This window comes from Salvelinus namaycush, chromosome 15 (assembly GCF_016432855.1).
Source record: "Salvelinus namaycush isolate Seneca chromosome 15, SaNama_1.0, whole genome shotgun sequence".
NCBI classification, from domain to species: Eukaryota; Metazoa; Chordata; class Actinopteri; order Salmoniformes; family Salmonidae; genus Salvelinus; species Salvelinus namaycush.
This window is the reverse complement of record NC_052321.1, coordinates 17019502-17039257: the sequence shown is the minus strand read 5'-3', so window position 1 is coordinate 17039257 and position 19756 is coordinate 17019502. Positions and strand designations below refer to the sequence as shown.

Here is a 19756-nt window from a genome sequence, read left to right as displayed (position 1 = left end):
AAGCGGCAACAGTGAGATACTTGTTTCTGGAAAGGTGGATTTTTAGAAGTAGAAGCTCTAATTGTTTGGGTACAGACCTGGATAGTAAGACAGAACTCTGCAGGCTATCTTTGCAGTAGATTGCAACACCGCTCCCTTTGGCAGTTCTATCTTGGCGGAAAATGTTATAGTTAGGGATGGAGATTTCAGGGTTTTTGGTGGTTTTCCTAAGCCAGGATACAGACACGGCTAAGACATCCGGGTTTGCAGAGTGTGCTAAAGCAGTGAGTAAAACAAACTTAGTGAGTAGGCTTCTAATGTTAACATGCATGAAACCAAGGCTTTTACGGTTACAGAAGTCAACAAATGAGAGCACCTGGGGAATGGGAGTGGAGCTAGGCACTGCAGGACCTGGATTAACCTCTACATCACCAGAGGAACAGAGGAGAAGTAGGATAAGGGTACGGCTAAAGGCTATATGAACTGGCCGTCTAGCACGTTCGGAACAGAGAGTAAAAGGAGCAGGTTTCTGATCCTATTCTAGAATGGAATAAATTGTTTATTCCCCTAATTAATCTACACACAATACCCCATAATGAGAAAGCAAAAACAGGTTTTTGAAATGTTTGCAAATGTATTAAAAATGAGAAAAAAAACGGAAATATTGCATTTACATAACTATTCAGACCCATTACTCAAGTACTTTGTTGAAGCACCTTGAGCAGCGATTAGAGCCTCAAGTCTTCTTGGGTATGACGCTACAAGCTTGGCACACCTGTATTTAGGGAGTTTCTCACATTCTTCTCTGCAGATCCTCTCAAGCTCTGTCAGGTTGGATGGGGAGCGTCGCTGGACAGCAATTTTCAGGTTTCTCCAGAGATGTTCGATTGCGTTCAAGTCCGGGCTCTGACTGGGTAACTCAAGGACATTCAGAGACTTGTCCCGAGGCCACTCCTGCGTTGTCTTGCTTAGGGTCGTTGTCCTGTTGGAAGGTGAAGCTTCGCCCCAGTCTGAGGTACTGAGCGCTCTTGAGCAGGTTTTCATCAAGGATCTCTCTGTACTTTGCTCTATTTATCTTTCCCACGATTCTGACTGGTCTCCCAGTCCCTGCTGCTGAGGAGTGGCTTCGGTCTGGCCATAAAGGCCTGAATGATGGAGGTTCTCCCATCTCCATAGAGGAACTCTGGAGCTCTGTCAGAGTGACCATCAGGTTCTTGGTCAATTTCCTGACCAAGGCCCTTCTCCCCCGACTGCTCAGTTTGGCCGTGTGGCCAGCTCTAGGAAGAATCTTGGTGGATCCAAGCTTCTTCCATTTAAGAATGATGGAGGCCACTTGTGGACCTTCAATGTTGCAGAAATGTTTTGTTACCCTTCCCCAGATCTGTGCCTCAACATAATCCTGTCTCTGAGGTCTACGGACAATTCCTTCGACCTCATGGCTTGGTTTTTTCTCTGACGTGCACTGTCAACTGTGGAACCTTATATAGACGTGTGTACCTTTCCAAATCATGTCCAATCAATTTAATTTACCACATGTCGACTCCAATCAAGTTGTAGAAATATCTCAAGGATGATCAATGGAAACAGGATGCGCCTGAGCTCATTTTCGAGTCTAATAGCAAAGGGTCTGAATACTTATGTAAATAAGGTATTTCTGTTTTTTATTTGAATAAATTTGCAAACATTTCTGAAAACCTATTTTTGCTATATATACAGTGGGGCAAAAAAGTATTTAGTCAGCCACCAATTGTGCAAGTTCTCCCACTTAAAAGGATGAGAGACGCCTGTAATTTTCATCATAGGTACACTTCAACTATGACAGACAAAATGAGAAAAAAAAATCCAGAAAATCACATTGTAGGATTTTTTATGAATTTATTTGCAAATTATGGTGGAAAATAAGTATTTGGTCACCTACAAACAAGCAAGATTTCTGGCTCTCACAGACCTGTAACTTCTTCTTTAGAGGCTCCTCTGTCCTCCACTCGTTACCTGTATTAATGGCACCTGTTTGAACTTGTTATCAGTATAAAAGACACCTGTCCACAACCTCAAACAGTCACACTCCAAACTCCACTATGGCCAAGACCAAAGAGCTGTCAAAGGACACCAGAAACAAAATTGTAGACCTGCACCAGGCTGGGAAGACTGAATCTGCAATAGGTAAGCAGCTTGGTTTGAAGAAATCAACTGTGGGAGCAACTATTAGGAAATGGAAGACATACAAGACCACTGATAATCTCCCTCGATCTGGGGCTCCACGCAAGATCTCACCCCGTGGGGTCAAAATGATCACAAGAACGGTGAGCAAAAATCCCAGAACCACACGGGGGGACCTAGTGAATGACCTGCAGAGAGCTGGGACCAAAGTAACAAAGCCTACCATCAGCAAGGGCATTGAAGATGAAACGTGGCTGGGTCTTTCAGCATGACAATGATCCCTAACACACCGCCCGGGCAACGAAGGAGTGGCTTCGTAAGAAGCATTTCAAGGTCCTGGAGTGGCCTAGCCAGTCTCCAGATCTCAACCCCATAGAAAATCTTTGGAGGGAGTTGAAAGTCCGTGTTGCCCAGCAACAGCCCCAAAACATCACTGCTCTAGAGGAGATCTGCATGGAGGAATGGGCCAAAATACCAGCAACAGTGTGTGAAAACCTTGTGAAGACTTACAGAAAACGTTTGACCTCTGTCATTGCCAACAAAGGGTATATAACAAAGTATTGAGATAAACTTTTGTTATTGACCAAATACTTATTTTCCACCATAATTTGCAAATAAATTCATAAAAAATCCTACAATGTGATTTTCTGGATTTTTCTTTCTCATTTTGTCTGTCATAGTTGAAGTGTACCTATGATGAAAATTACAGGCCTCTCTCATCTTTTTAAGTGGGAGAACGTGCACAATTGGTGGCTGACTAAATACTTTTTTGCCCCGCTGTATATATATATATATATATACCAGTCAAAAGTTTGGACACACCTACTCATTCAAGGGTTTTTCTTAATTTTTTACTATTTTCTACACTGTAGAATAGTAGGGAAGACATCAAAACTATGAAGTAACCCATATGGAATCATGTAGTCAACAAAAATGTGTTGAACAAATCAAAATATATTTTATATTTTATATTCTTGAAAGTAGTCACCCTTTGCCTTGATGACAGCTTTGCACACTCTTGGCATTCTCTCAACCAGCTGCATGAGGTAGTCACCTGGAATGCATTTCAATTAGAAGGTGTGCCTTGTTAAAAGTTCATTTGTGGAATTTCTTTCCTTCTTAATGCGTTTGAGCCAATCAGTTGTGTTATGACAAGGTAGGAGTGGTAAACAGAATATAGCCCTATTTGGTAAAAGACCAAGTCCATATTATTGCAAGAACAACTAAAATAAGCAAAGAGAAACGACAGTCCATCATTACGTTAAGACATGAATGTCAGTCAATCCGAAACATTTCAAGAACTTTGAACATTTCTTCAAGTGCAGTCGCAAAAACCGTCAAGCGCTATGATGAAACTTGCTCTCATGAGGACCGCCACAGGAAAGGAAGACCCAGAGTTACTTCTGCTGCAGAGGATAAATTCATTAGAGTTACCAGCCTCAGAAATTGCAGGCCAAATAAATGCTTCACAGAGTTCAAGTAACAGACACTGTTCAGAGGAGACCGCGTGAATCAGGCCTTCATGGTTGAATTGTTGCAAATAAACCACTACTAAATTACACCAATAATAAGAAGAGACTTGCTTGGGCCAAGAAACACGAGCAATGGACATTAAACCATTGGAAATCTGTCCTTGATGAGTCCAAATTTGAGATTTTTGGTTCCAACTGCCGTGTCTTTGCGAGTTGCAGAGTAGGTGAACGGATGATCTCCGCATGTGTGGTTCCCACCATGAAACGTGGAGGAGGTGTGATGGTGTGGGTGTGCTTTTCTGGTGACACTGTCTGTGATTTATTTATAATTCAAGGCACACTTAACCAGCATGGCTACCACAGCATTCTGCAGCGATACACCATCCCATCTGATTTGTGCTTAGTGGGACTTTAATTTGTTTTTCAACAGGAAAATGACCCAAAACACACCTCCAGACTGTGTAAGGGCTATTTGACCAAGAAGGAGAGTGATGGAGTGCTGCATTAGATGACCTGGCCTCCACAATACCCTACCTCAACCCAATTGAGATGGTTTGGGATGAGTTGGACCGCAAGAAGGAAAAGCAGCCAACAAGTACGTACTCAGCATGTGGGAACTCCTTCAAGACTGTTGGGAAAGCATTTCAGTTGAAGCTGGTTGAGAGAATGCCAAAAATGTGCAAAGCTGTCATCAAGGCAAAGGGTGGCTATTTTGAAGAATTTCAAATATAAAATATATTTTGATTTGTTTAACACTTTTTTCTTTACTACATGATTTCATAGTTTTGATGTCTTCACTATTATTCTACAATGTAGTTGAGTATCTGGAGCATCAGCATTTACATTGTCTAGTTTGAGAATCCGACGCCTCACAAGTCCTCAACTGGCAGCTTCATTAATTAGTACCCACAAAACACCAGTCTCAACATCAACAGTGAAGATGCGACTCCAGGATGCTGGCCTTGTAGGCAAAGTTGCAAAGAAAAAGCCATATCTCAGACTGGCCAATAAAAATAAAAGATTAAGATGGGCAAAAGAACACACACTGGGCAGAGGAACTCTGCCTAGAAGGCCAGCATCCCGGAGTCGCCTCTTCACTGTTGACATTGAGACTGGTGTTTTGCGGGTACTATTTAATGAAGCTGCCAGAACACAGACACTGGACAGAGGAACTCTGCCTAGAAGGAACTCTGCCATTTTGAGCCTGTAATCGAACCAACAAATGTTGATGCTCCAGATACTCAACTAGTCTAAAGAAGGCCAGGTTTATTGCTTCTTTAATCAGAACAAGAGTTTTCAGCTGTGCTAACATAATTGCAAAAGGGTTTTCTAATGGTCATTTAGCCTTCTAAAATTATAAACTTGGATTAGCTAACAAAACGTGCCATTGGAACACAGGAGTGATGGTTGCTGATAATGGGCCTCTACGCCTATGTAGATATTCCATAAAAAATCAGCCTACACTGTATTTCTGAACAATTTGATGTTATTTTAATGGACAAAAAATGTGTTTTTCTTTCAAAAACAAGGACATTTCTAAGTGACCCCAAAGTTTTGAACAGTATATATACACTGCTCAAAAAAATAAAGGGAACACTAAAATAACACATCCTAGATCTGAATGAATGAAATATTCTTATTAAATACTTTTTTCTTTACATAGTTGAATGTGCTGACAACAAAATCACACAAAAATTATCAATGGAAATCAAATTTATCAACCCATGGAGGTCTGGATTTGGAGTCACACTCAAAATTAAAGTGGAACACCACACTACAGGCTGATCCAACTTTGATGTAATGTCCTTAAAACAAGTCAAAATGAGGCTCAGTAGTGTGTGTGGCCTCCACGTGCCTGTATGACCTCCCTACAACGCCTGGGCATGCTCCTGATGAGGTGGCGGATGGTCTCCTGAGGGATCTCCTCCCAGACCTGGACTAAAGCATCCGCCAACTCCTGGACAGTCTGTGGTGCAACGTGGCGTTGGTGGATGGAGCGAGACATGATGTCCCAGATGTGCTCAATTGGATTCAGGTCTGGGGAACGGGCGGGCCAGTCCATAGCATCAATGCCTTCCTCTTGCAGGAACTGCTGACACACTCCAGCCACATGAGGTCTAGCATTGTCTTGCATTAGGAGGAACCCAGGGCCAACCGCACCAGCATATGGTCTCACAAGGGGTCTGAGGATCTCATCTCGGTACCTAATGGCAGTCAGGCTACCTCTGGCGAGCACATGGAGGGCTGTGCGGCCCCCAAAGAAATGCCACCCCACACCATGACTGACCCACCGCCAAACCGGTCATGCTGGAGGATGTTGCAGGCAGCAGAACGTTCTCCACGGCGTCTCCAGACTCTGTCACGTCTGTCACGTGCTCATGTGCTCAGTGTGAACCTGCTTTCATCTGTGAAGAGCACAGGGCGCCAGTGGCGAATTTGCCAATCTTGGTGTTCTCTGGCAAATGCCAAACGTCCTGCACGGTGTTGGGCTGTAAGCACAACCCCCACCTGTGGACGTCGGGCCCTCATACCACCCTCATGGAGTCTGTTTCTGACCGTTTGAGCAGACACATGCACATTTGTGGCCTGCTGAAGGTCATTTTGCAGGGCTCTGGCAGTGCTCCTCCTTGCACAAAGGCGGAGGTAGCGGTCCTGCTGCTGGGTTGTTGCCCTCCTACGGCCTCCTCCACGTCTCCTGATGTACTGACCTGTCTCCTGGTAGCGCCTCCATGCTCTGGACACTACGCTGACAGACACAGCAAACCTTCTCGCCACAGCTCGCATTGATGTGCCATCCTGGATGAGCTGCACTACCTGAGCCACTTGTGTGGGTTGTAGACTCCGTCTCATGCTACCACTAGAGTGAAAGCACCGCCAGCATTCAAAAGTGACCAAAAAATCAGCCAGGAAGCATAGGAACTGAGAAGTGGTCTGTGGTCACCACCTGCAGAACCACTCCTTTACTGGGGGTGTCTTGCTAATTGCCTATAATTTCCACCTGTTGTCTATTCCATTTGCACAACAGCATGTGAAATTTATTGTCAATCAGTGTTGCTTCCTAAGTGGACAGTTTGATTTCACAGAAGTGTGATTGACTTGGAGTTACATTGTGTTGTTTAAGTGTTCCCTTTATTTTTTTGAGCAGTGTATATATATTGGTATGTATGGACAGTATGTATAAATAAAGCTTGATTTGATTCGAATATATAAAAAGAAAAGGTGTATACAGCAGTAGTTATATAGGATGAGACATGACTAGAATTGACTATATACATATAAAGTGGGAAACAGCATGTAAACATTATTAAAATGACCAGTGTTCAATGACTCTATGTACATAGGGCAGCAGTCTCTAAGGTTCAGGGTAAAAGTACCGGGTGGTTGCCGACTAGTAACAATGACTAAGGTTCAAGGCATTATACTGGGCAGAGACCGGCTAGTGGTGAATGTATGGCCTGGAGATAGAAGCTGTTTATCTCTCGGCCCAAGCTTTGATGCACCTGTACTGTCTCTGCCTTCTAGATGGTAGCGGGGTGAACTGGCCATGGCTCTGGTGGCTGAGGCCTTTGTTGGTCTTCTTGGCCTTCCTGTGACACTGGGTACTGTAGGGCACTGATGTCCTGGAGGGCAGGCAGTGTGCCCCCGGTGATATGTTAGGTTGACCGGGCAGTAGAGCCCTGCGGTTGCGGACGGTGCAGTTGGCATACCAGGCGGTGATACAGCTCGACAGAATGCTCTTGATGGTGGATCTGTAGAGGTTTGTGAGGGTCTTAGCTTTTGATCCTCTTCACAGCCCCGTCAATGTGGGTGGGACGTGCTCTCTTTTCTGTCATGTAGTTCACGATCAGCTCCTTCGTTTTGTTGACGTTGAGGGAGAGTTTATTTTCCTGGCACTATTCCGCCAGGGCTCTCACCTCCTCCCTGTAGGCTGTCTCGTCGTTGTTAGTAATCAGGCCTACCCCTGTTGTGTCATCAGCAAACTTGATGATTGAGTTGGAGACCTGCGTGACAATGCAGTCATGGGTGAACATGGAGTACAGGAGGGAGCTGAGCATGAACCACTGTGGGGCCCCTGTATTGAGGATCAGCGTGGCTGAGGTGTTGTTGCCTACCTTCAACACCTGGGGTCGGCCAGTCAGGAATAGGACCCAGTTGCACAGGGCAGGGTTCAGACCCAGGGCCCTGAGCTTAGAGATGAGCTTTGACTAATATGTAATTATCATTATCATGTAATTTCTATCATGTAAAAAGCAGAATGTAAAATAAACCATGACTGCTCCCTCTCTTCTCTCCCCCTCTGTAAACATAGCCTATAGAAAATGTGAGATATTAGAGATAACATGCAGATGAGTAAAATAGGCTAGACTTACTTTATATTTATGACATGCATTACATTCCCAAATGTGTGCCCAGTTCAGCACTGAAGTCTGCATGGTTTCCATGAAATACGTGCCAAAGTTCTCCTACACCCCCTCCCCCATGATATTCCTTGGTTGTCTGTTTTCTTAAAGTGGATTCGGGGAAGTGTTGAGGGGGCGGATAGTTTTGATTTTCCTTGCATCATGCTTAGCCAATAATGTTGAGGGATCTGTTGTGCACATCTCAGCTGGCAGACATTTAAAAAGGAGACAGTCCGGCGCTGCAGCATTTTGTATTGAAACTCCAGCCGCTTTCTATGGAATCGTTAACGACTCCAGACTCCCACCAACGCGCGCCCCGTCTGCAGTACTACAGTCTCCACCATTAGCTGCCTATTGCCTCGGGAGATTTCATAAAAAGACCCACCACAGATTATTTCATTTGCGGCTACTTGGAGCTTTTGACAGGTGAGTGAAGTGAAGTTCAACGCTTAACATCTGAGAAAGTATTTGCGTAAAACTTGGGCATGTTATCGAATTAGGTTCCTTATCATGTCACACGTGGTTGTATGTATACCTATTCTGTAGTTAGAATACATGTCTCAATGATTATTGTAGACTATTGTAAATATAAATGTGAAATTAAATGATTACTTTCATGCAGAAAGATTGTTTTTCTTTATTCGGTTTTACTCAATGGCTTTCGCCCTATAACTTGGCTATACCGCAAAATCCATAAAATATACATTTGTATTCTGATAGCTTTTATCTTCTTTCTGGTTTGACGATTGAGTTGGGTAATGTGGACTATATTGTGAATATAAAAACAAGAAAATAAATATGTTCATTAAAGGCAATGTTTAATGTTTCTATTCCTCTTAAATCGCAAGTTGTGTGTAATGTTTCGTGAGGCCAAAACAGACGAGAAAGCCCATGCATTAATTACGCAGCGTAAATCTGGGTTGCCGTTTACAACAAATATTAAAATGCTAGGCTATGGATGATGATTCAACATTCACGTATCTTTCCTCTTCAAGGATGGCCAGATCGGCGCGTATCCTCTGTGGCATGGTTTTCGTCCTTGGGCTGCTGTCATCTCCAGTGGTTTCCAAAAGGATCAGGGGCTCCCAAGGCGCCATCCCTCATCCTGACAAAAACAACCGAAACGAATCGGAGCAGCAACCACAGACACCGCAGGCGGGCTCTGGTTCCCGAGGGCGGGGAAAGAGCTCTGCTGCACCGGCTGAGGAGGTGCTGGAGTCCAGCCAAGAAGCGTTGCATGTCACGGAGCGCCGCTATCTGAAACGTGACTGGTGCAAGACCCAGCCACTCAAACAGACCATCCACGAGGAGGGCTGCATCAGCCGCACCATCATTAACAGGTTCTGCTACGGACAGTGTAATTCTTTTTACATCCCCAGACATGTCCGCAGGGAAGAGGGAGCCTTCCAGTCTTGTTCATTCTGCAAGCCGAAACGATTTACAACCATGACCTACACTTTGAACTGCCCGGACCAGCAGCCGCCCACCAAGAAGAAGCGCATCCAGCGCGTAAAGCAGTGCCGCTGCATATCCATAGAATTGGACTAGTCCTGTGGTGTGATTGACCGGGATGCAGCCAATAAGTCTGCTCATCATACCGCTATTGGATTGCTCACATGAACGAAAAAACCCATATGACTGACTGGGAGCATATTTCCCTCTTCCAAATATGGGAAAATGTTCAATCTGCAAGGAAAGTAATAAATTACAAACATGTGCATCCCATGTTATAGGCTTGTGTAGATAGGCCTATACGTGGGCATACTATTTTGTAAACAAAGCCTGCTGTACCATATACTTTTATGTGTCAAATGTTGTATTAATCAAATTGCAATAGCAGCCTGTGGCAAGCAACGTTGCATGGTATAATAACATGGAATGAACACAACAAGCTGCCGATTGACTTGTAACCAAGCGCACGGCTTTTCCAACCTCCGCAAATAGGACTGCAGAACCATTTCACAGAGGATGTTTACACTCTTTTGGACAGAAACATCCTTAGGCAATCACAACAAATTTCAATGGAAGGGAATATGACGGACAATGCATTTAAATAATGGTTGAAGACTAGTTTCCACTATGTGGAATTCGAAGATAAGTGACGACTATTTAATGTGGCAAGAATGCTCCACTGATTTGTGACTCCAATGTTCAGTATAGCCTAGCGGAGAAAAGAGAGCTTTTGTAAAGTATGCTAGGCCTATACCTATGTTCGACGCTATAAATCGAAACAAACAAAATGTTTGTATTAGTTTGACATTTAAATAAAAATGGTCGATGTTCACTGAATGTATAAAACATTATGAACACCAGCTCTTTCCATGACACAGACTGACCAGGTGAATCCAGGTGAAAGCTATGATCCCTTATTGATGTCACTTGTTAAATCCACTTCAATCAGTGTAGATGAAGGGGAGGAGACAGGTCAAAGATGGATTTTTAAGCCTTGAGACAATTGTGTTTGTGTGCCATTCACAAACTATTTAGGTGCCTTTGAACGGGGTATGTAGGTGCCAGGGGCACCGGGTTGTTTCAAGAACTGCAAAGCTGCTGGGGTTTTCACGCTCAACAGTTTCCCGTGTGTTTCAAGAATGGTCCACCACCCAAAGGACATCCAGCCAACTTGACACAACTGTGGGAAGAATTGGAGGGGGATGGGGTGCAACTCAATATTAGGAAGGTGTTCTTAATGTTTTGTACACTCCGTGTACATAATTGTTTATAATGCTATAGATGGAAGCGTTTCTTTTAGTTTTAAAATGTTATTCATACACCAATTGTATATGCAACCGGTTTGATAATTATATCAAAGCAAGTGATCCACAAAACAAAATAAACAGTTATTGACATTGTTCAGTGTTGACTGAACGTGCTTGTTTTTTGCTCACATTCTTTGTCTGAAAGTTGCAGTAAATTAACCCACACCCAAACTGCAAAGACTCCCGATTTCATACAGAACATTTTATGCATTAGGTTAATCCGAAACACCAAATAAAAGCATCTTCTCCAGCGATGGGGTTATTTTCTTCTTGCTTCGAGCCAACCTCTTGCTGGGACTTTTATACGTTCCTTAGACCCGTGGACAGCTTACATTTCGTCGTAAAACGAATATAATTTATGAGGAAAGACCACAAGAAACGCAATTACATGTCAGGCACAACAACCTTTTCAAGAACCCCATTGAAACGATGTTATCAGAATTTACAATAGCCTCTACCTCGGCTCACAGCCACAGGCCCAAGTCTTTCTGTGGACAATCTGACGCTAAATGGACAATCTGACCTAAATGGACAATCTGACGCTATGACGCATTTGTAAAACCATTGCTGCGTTACTATTTTTTTGTTCAGACGGTGCACTGTAGATGGTTCTCTACACTGTTCTCTAAAAATAAATACATCAACCAATCAATAGCCTTTCGCTAAAAATGTAATGCCGAGTTTTCTTCATCAAATCTTTATTGTCCAGTTGTTTAAGCCTCGTGCGCATTTGCCAAATGGTAATTTGCCACCCCATGCGTAAAAAAATACATCCGCTTGGAAATGCAAGGTTTTAGGCTAAGAACATGTCAGTTGCCTCGCTTTTCTTCGATTTAGCCTTGCCATGCCTTCACTGTACTTAATGTAGTGCAGAATAATCAAGTTTGCGGCCAATTGTAGGCAAATACACAAGTCATGTTTTCAGGGAAATTGATTGTTTCTATCCATTTCTATCCATTTAACTTAGGTCTATTTTCTCCCATTATTATCGCGCTTTCTAACATGTTTCAATTATTCATTCATAATGAAAATATGCATTTTGAGAGGAACAGGTGCAATTTAATAAATAATAGCGCATAAATTAACCTCTTAATATGTATTAATGAAACAATTTGGCTACTTGAGTCATTGTAATAAACATATTTTCACCTTTGTTTAGTTACTGCATCATTACTGAGTCTGAATGTTAAGCCTATTAGGGAGTCCTGAAAGTAGAGAAACAATTTACAAGGATGCTTATTAATTTCGTTCATTTCCATAGCTGCAAAGTTCCTCATCTATAAACTCCAGTTAAGACTTTGGTGACTGAAATGTTGTGATGTTTGTGATGTTTGTCATCTATTACTTTGACCTCGCGCAAATTATTTATTTTACGATAAACATCTAAAAAACGTGGAAACATATATCGGCCTGTAACTAAATGAACCAATATACATTATAGATAGGCCTTCATAATATTTAACTTCTAGCCTACTAATTTGGTTTTGAAAAAATGTAAAGTAAACAGACAATTTGCAATTGTAAGATTATGAAAACTCTTCATGCAAAATAATGGCACATTCAATGATTATGAAACAACAATGTTATTTTTTACACTCAATAGGTTCTGACAGGGGTAAAGTATACATATGGCTTGATATGAGTAATCGTTTCTATTTTTAAACAAAGTAAAACATTTCTTGATTTAAATAAATCAAAAGGCAATATATTTAGCCAAATTATACTCTCCCTATCAGTTTGGATCAGGTATGAAACAAGAGAATTTGGGGTAAATGAATAAGGCTCTACATAATATGTCACATCCAAATGAAACTAAACACATTTTTCACCTGACTATTGAGCCATTCATGTATCCTCCTCAAGCTAAGGGTAGGAATCAAATAATACACAAAAATACAGCCTCAAAGAGAAAACAGTTAATGTTTTGGCATAAAATAAATCTTTCATATCATTTATAGTTTCCCCTATCATTTATAGTTTCCCAAGACAACGTTTAAATCTTCCAGAGTTAAATTACAAATATTTTGTTAAATAAATATAATATGGTTTTCTCTAAAAACTCAAAATGGATGATGCAATTTTTATTGCAACATTAATTCATAAATGTTCTTATCATAGCACGCAAGCCATAGAATTGCATAGGAGTTTAAACTGAGGTGTAAAAAAGTGCAATACATTTGATTAAGCACCATTCTGAGAATAACAGGGGATGTAGCTTAGCTACTAAATACAGCTGATGCAAGAAGGAAAGTGCTTAGAATTGTGACATACATATGTCATGAACGACATTCATTGGGAACAACTAACGATTCTATCATATACACTTAAAAAATGTGTCAGGGCAGCCATACTCAGAAGAGCTGTTGCTTTTCTCAGCGTAGCTTATAGCAGGGTTGTTTGTTCATCTCAGAGCGTGATGTCTGACTCGGGGGATGAGAGCAAGGCATTGCTGCCAAGGTCTGGCATTCTCTGGCTATCACCCAGGAGGGGTCAGTCTGGTGCAGTGAGAAAGTTAACACCGTTACATCCAGTTTCCACCTTCTGACCAGGACCCATATCGCTATGCCTTCAACAGGACTCTCCGTCCAATAAAGACTACTGATTCTCTTCGTAATACATCAGGTCAAACGTTTCAGTCTCTGCTCATATGAAAACAAACACCATATGAAATGCATTTACAAGACACACTTCAAAAATGGGCCACAGCAGACGAATAGCTATTCTTTACATGATAGTATTGTATATTGCTTTCATATTCTGAATCATTGTTAGAATAACAACTCCTGAATGTCTTACTCATTCAATCGTAATAGTTTCTCTGCATGAACATCACCTGGTAGCCATATCTGTTAACATAGCCCAACAACAATGAGGCCTCCTCTTTATTTTTGATGTATTTATTGTATTTGTATAACCTAGCTACAATGCATTGGATTATGTCATCAGGATGTGTGATGCTGTCCTTAAAGAAACCCAGACTGAGGAATGAATGTAGGTCCTCAGCTCCAGCAGGCCTAGGAAGCCTAGCGGTTAGGGGTCAGCATTGTAGATATGTCAGCTGCAGTGCTCATTATCCTGACCTCCAGCACCCCTCAGAGCAGGCTCTACAGGCTGGCCATTCAGAGGTCACACCAGTCTGGATGAATGAGGTTGACCTTTGACCCCTGTGATTCTCATCATGTAAGCTGTTTAGTCAGCCATGGACCCTCTGTGTAGACTTAGCAGCCTACATAGACTTAGCAGTCGGCATATCTACAGCAGGGTGTCAGGCAGACAGGTTCCTATTTCCCATGGTGTAAGTGTTGGTCTGGATGGTGGTCCTAGGGATACACAGTGATGGAAGCCACACAAGGTGCCTCTCACCTGGGAACGAGGTTGAGGTGAAAGAGGGGTGCCCCATGGAGAGCGGTGGAGATGGTCCAGTCAGTAGGGATGGTAGAATGGGGCCGTAGTAGAGAGGTCCACAGCGTGGGGGCACGGAGGGCTAAATGAGGTATGATGTTGGGTAAGAGGCAGGTGCTAAAGGCGAGAAGTGGTGAAGCCAGCAGACTTTCCCCATCTGCCATCTCTCTCCACTTCCTCTCTCCACTCTGTCCTTTATTGGTCATCCTCTTCAGCTGGAGGACACGCTGGCTTCCTTCTGACGCAGTCTCTCTTTCTATTGACAGAGGAGAAAAAGGGATAGCTGAGATTTATAGCATTGTGTTATATGATATGATCCACCATGATCGACTGTGTTAGTAGCCAAGGTAATAGCAACCATGTTACTGATCAAAATATTTGAGGGAGGTTGAAGGGAGTCCAGTTCTTACCAGACTGTTGGCATTGATCTTCTTGGTTTCCACCCTGTTCTCAGCAGTGATCTTTTTCATGTTCTCCTGCGCTTCCTTCAGCCTGGAAGAAAGAGTAAACATGTCTCTATCTATCCAGGTTAAAATAACCTTTGATAATATTACATAAACCATGACAACTCCCTCAAATCTGTACATTGTGTCACATATCTGACCATGTGGCACAACACTGTCATGTCTAAGACAGAAAACCTCTTGATGTCTGTTAGTAACATTGGCGTACATGAGTTAGTTAGCTAACAACGGCCTCAGTCCCTCCAGAAAGTATTTGTACTGTAATAGCAGCATGTACACACCACAGTATGTATCCACCCTGGGCACTATTGTATGTGGCACAGCGAAGCACCGCCGCAACATGTTATATTTTACCGCGAACACTGCATGGAAGCATGGCACAGAGAGTCCTCATCCTCCCTCACAGCCCCACTCTGTTCTGTTGAGCCTTCTGGAGTTAGCAGGTAGTGAAGCCCACCGCTTAAAGCAGGGAGAATGACAGTGGGCCAATGAGATAATGAGCTAGACTTAAAAACACTTGGGTTTTATGGGTGTGCAAACCGTATTTAAAATAAAGTTAATTGTACATAAGCACAATCAGCTGTGTGTAATACGGGACATGATTGCCTAGTAAACAATTAACAGAGCACATGGATCCATGGAATGGCTGGGAGAGCATTACCTCTGTCCATAACTCACCAGTTCAAAGATAGCTGCCCTGCTTTACTGTATGTATGGTGACTGTATGTGTGCATGTCTCCATATGCAGTAAGCCTGAAGCCCTGTGGACTGGTCAGATCATGACAATGTGTTTAACAGTCCTCCCAGAACACACAGTCTTTAACGAGCCTCTGTCTCCTGCCAGTAAAGCCAGAAGGACTCCAGGAGAGCTGCTATCCAGCAGTTGGACTCCCATCCAACACCATGCCTCGGGTCAGATGAAACACCGTAAATCCAGCCCCAGGCTTTGACTCTGTACCAGGCCCTGGTCCCGGCCTGCCTACCTTCTCTTTGATGCCCCTGTGCTTTAATAAGAACTGGTAAAAGCATCTCCACTCCACACTGTCTACAGAATTTATAACGCCCTGTTGGGGTGTTTTGTACCACACATAAATATGATGGACACCAACAATCTGCTACGTGTTAATAAAGATGGGTAAGAAAAGAGCGACTAAAGGTACTGTTCAACATATTTAAAGTGTAAAGAATGAACTTTGACCCTATCACAAAAAAATCCCCCTTTTATGTCATCAAAAAAAGAACACTCAGGGTTCTAGAAATAGATACAGTTGGAAAGGAGCTGTAGAACTGTCCCCTTCATCACAAGCTGTGTGATTTAATATGATCTCTGATGCAGGCCTGGATTCTTACACTCACCTCTCCTTGGAGATGTTCTTACACTCCCGCTTCCACGTGTTCTTGAAGTCGCTGCAGAACTCATACCAGAGCATGAAGACGTAACCAGGGGCCACCTCCTTCTCCCCAGACTTTGGTTTGAGCCCAAAGTAGCCCACCATGTCCAGGAAGCTGTGTGGGAGAAACAGAGGGAAGAAGAGAGAGGGAAGAGAGATAGAGTGAGAGGACATCCTGCTGGGTCACAGGGGAGAGCCGGTAGCGGAGGTCCCGTTATCACATTGACCTCTACTACAGCCTGAAGGGGAACAGTGCCAGGGGATCTAGCCAAGATCTGGCTGACACACACACACACACGTTGTTTCGATCCAGGAACAATGGTTATTGGCAGACAATATGCAAGATGATCACAGGAATGTGTAAATGTTACATCAAAACACAGCATGGTGCTGGCAGATATTGAACATGCGCACACACACACACACACACACACACACACACACACACACACACACACACACACACACACACACACACACACACACACACACACACACACACACACACACACACACACACACACACACACACACACACACACACACACACACACACATTCGTAACGTTCATCATCCTGCACTCTGAGACATGCTTGACTCAAACATGTTGTGGATTAGGTCTTAAAATCGACAAATAGAAGGGAGTACTACTTGAAGAGATTCAAGATTCTCAGTCTTTATGAGAAGAGAATCCACAACCCTGTGTATGGCAGATCCTCAGACTAATTCAATTGTAACCAAATCTAAATTCTTCACAAGGCTCTCAGCAGTGCTCACAGCGCTTGAAAAGCAGCCTGCTGCTCCGGGGTTTTCTCTAACCCAAACATTAAAGGCATTTTCTAGGCCTGTCTGTCACACGCTTGATATAGAGGAGTCATGATTCAGGAGATGTTCCCAGATTGACACAGAGGTTTTGACCTCCAGATGGTAGGTGGCTGTTGCGACGCTAATGTAAGACATGTTGGGCGGGGATTGTTGGGGGACGGGGCAATGTGCGCGGCAGACGGCTGCTCCCAATTCCTCAGATAACTGTCATGTGCTCCTCCTCCGACGGTGCAGTATATCATTCTCGCCTTGCCTCGCTCTACAACCAGAACAGACCAGGCCAGCAGAACCCAGGAGGAACACAACAGAGGGAGGACAGCCGGGCATCAATTCTGGAAGCCTTTGTAGACCCGACCAGCACGGTCCAGCGTGATTAACTAGGCCGCTTTTGTATTGGCTCCTTCCCTGACCCTGGGTCAGGTGTCAGAGCTCACACAAATCACACACAGTCTGTAGTGTGGTGAGCTTAGCTCTTTCCCTTGCGTTTTCTTACACTTTCGCTCACACACACACATTAACACAAAGATGCACCACACACACACACACACACACACGCACATGCACACGACACACCCGCACACTCCAAGTCCTACAAACACATATCACGTACTTCTGGAGGGCTATGACGCAACTACCGTGAGACGGTTTATTACTGTACCTATGTTCAGCATTCCTCACTGACGGCTGTAAAATAGGCCAGTTAAAAAAGCCTGGGCAACCGGGTATATCAAGAGGATATTTGGACCCCTAAAACATTCCATACAAAAACAGATTAGAACGATAAACTCACTTTTGTGATCATCTGTTGTTTCTTTAACAGAGATAAGACATCTTCAATATACTATGGATAGTGGAAGTTGGGACAGTTCAAATATCCCTCACCGAATCACCCTGTAACCACATACGTATGTAAGCAGCACACACGCTGCAGTCGTGTCATATGAAATTGAGCATGATGAGGGAGGGGAACTGTAATGGTCCATTAACTGTGGACGTATCAGGAGACCTCAGGGAAACTGAAAAATAAGGAACAAATTAGGATTGCGTGTTCTGGAGAGGACCTCATTACTCACTGCATAGGATGCCCAGGAAAACTATAACAAACCCCCAAACCTGATGTCATAAACTGTGTATCATATCAGCTTCCCATAAAGTCATTTTACCAACCAAGTATCCAAATTCACTACAACCCATTTAGTCCTATGATGGTGGTTGTCTTGAGGCCACATGGACCATAACAAACAACCGTAATCCCATTCCTTGACGGGTTGGCCCAGGGTTGGCCCAGGGTTGGCCCAGCGTTTCAGTAGCTAGCTGTGGTGATGTCTATGAGCCTTATTAACACGGGGCCCCAATGTGAGGGTCGGGGCCCACCCAGGGCCCAAAGAACACACAGCACACACACACTATAACCGACACACATCACAGCACACACACACCAAGGCCCACTGCCCATATTCATCACCAGCGTGTCACTTTTATGAGGTGCGTCCCTGGGAACCTGAGAGCCCCCCCCCCCAGTGCCAGGCAGCCCCCGGCCTCGTTTAGGTGAAATTAAAGGCAAACTTCATTAAAGGCTGGGGGCTGTTAGCCGCGGGACCCTTTTGATCAATATCCCCAAGTTCAACATCTTCATTACACTGGTGTCAGTCACACAGCCACAGACAGAGATATCACAATACCACCAGGAGAGGGAAAGGGAGAGAGAGAGGGATAGTGGAAAGAGAGAGAGCGGGAGAGGGGACAGAGCGAGTGAGAGGAGTGAGGGAGACAGAGAGAGAGATGGAGAGACCCATGCATACCCAAGCTGAGTGCTTCTCTTGGCTTGAAATGGAAACATGAAACAGGGACGTTTGGAAACTTTCTCCTTTATGTGCTTTTCATGATTTATGTTGGAATTGGGAGAGTTATGATTTAAAGCAAACAATTCTGGTCTCTATCTAAACAAGGAAAAGTATTTTTTTGTTTGCTCTTTCTAGTGTGTTTTTCCGATATGACATTTTCCAGATATGGTTTTGCTCTGACACTCGTTAAACGTCTGCCAGTTGACCATATCTCCATAAATCAGATGGGCTGCTTCTTACAGTGACTCTGTAACGTCGTTCGTCTGAGGAAGAAGGAGAGGACCAAAGTGCGGCGTGGTACGTGTTCATGACTTTTAATAACACTGAACACTAGAACAAAAAATAACAAAACGGAACAAACGAAACAGTCCTGTCTGGTGCAGACACAAAACAGAAAACAACTACCCACAAAACACAGGTGGGAAAAGGCTACCTAAGTATGGTTCTCAATCAGAGACCACGATAGACAGCTGCCTCTGATTGAGAACCACACCCGGCCAAACACATAGAAATAGACAACATAGAACAAAAACATAGAATGCCCACCCCAACTCACGCCCTGACCAACCAAAATAGAGACATAAAAAGGATCTCTAAGGTCAGGGCGTGACAACCACACACGGAAGATAAGGCTTGACAACAACTGGAGTGGAGTGAGCACAGTGTGTGTATGTAAAAGTATCGGCGCGGGAGCAGTGTGTGTATAGGGAGGTGTATGTGAGTTTGGTGTGTCTAGATAGGCAGCCATTCCTGTCTCAGGGCCAGTCTACAGTGGGCCAGGTTATGACCTGGGTTTTCTGCTACATGACTGAAGAGCCTGGATACCACAAGGCCCCAGTACTGAAGCCTCTGTCTTATCACAATCCGTATCTGATTACTACAGACAGCTTTACAAATGACCTGCATTACTTTTATCTGATGTAAGCCATGTTAGCTATGTGAAACATGTTAAATAACCATCATGCCCTCATGAAATCCACCATCCATTATACTTGGCTGGGTTCCCTTCTGAATGTCGAAAGGTCTTATAAAAGCCAACATTAGAGTATTCCAGAGGTAT

General features: G+C 43.6%; 2 protein-coding genes across 2 annotated transcripts in view; one reads left to right on the top strand and one right to left on the bottom strand.

Annotated features, from left to right (window-relative positions):
• The first annotated feature begins 8293 nt into the window (after window positions 1–8293).
• On the top strand, window positions 8294–10295 carry LOC120059846 (gremlin-1-like). The gene is made up of 2 exons (XM_039008896.1): window positions 8294–8437; window positions 9007–10295. The coding sequence occupies exon 2, from the start codon at window positions 9008–9010 to the stop codon at window positions 9557–9559; it is 552 nt and encodes a 183-aa protein (XP_038864824.1). The 5' UTR covers window positions 8294–8437; window position 9007; the 3' UTR covers window positions 9560–10295.
• Window positions 10296–12277: 1982 nt separating this feature from the next.
• The window catches only part of LOC120060233 (formin-like), a 54758-nt gene continuing 47279 nt past the window's right edge, over window positions 12278–19756 (bottom strand). Inside the window, exons 15-17 of the mRNA XM_039009394.1 lie at window positions 15993–16142; window positions 14583–14664; window positions 12278–14428 (exon numbers count right to left, since the gene is read on the bottom strand). Of these exons, the coding sequence (XP_038865322.1) occupies window positions 14384–14428; window positions 14583–14664; window positions 15993–16142 (277 nt within the window). The 3' untranslated portion in view covers window positions 12278–14383. The remainder of the gene's footprint in view (window positions 14429–14582; window positions 14665–15992; window positions 16143–19756) is intronic.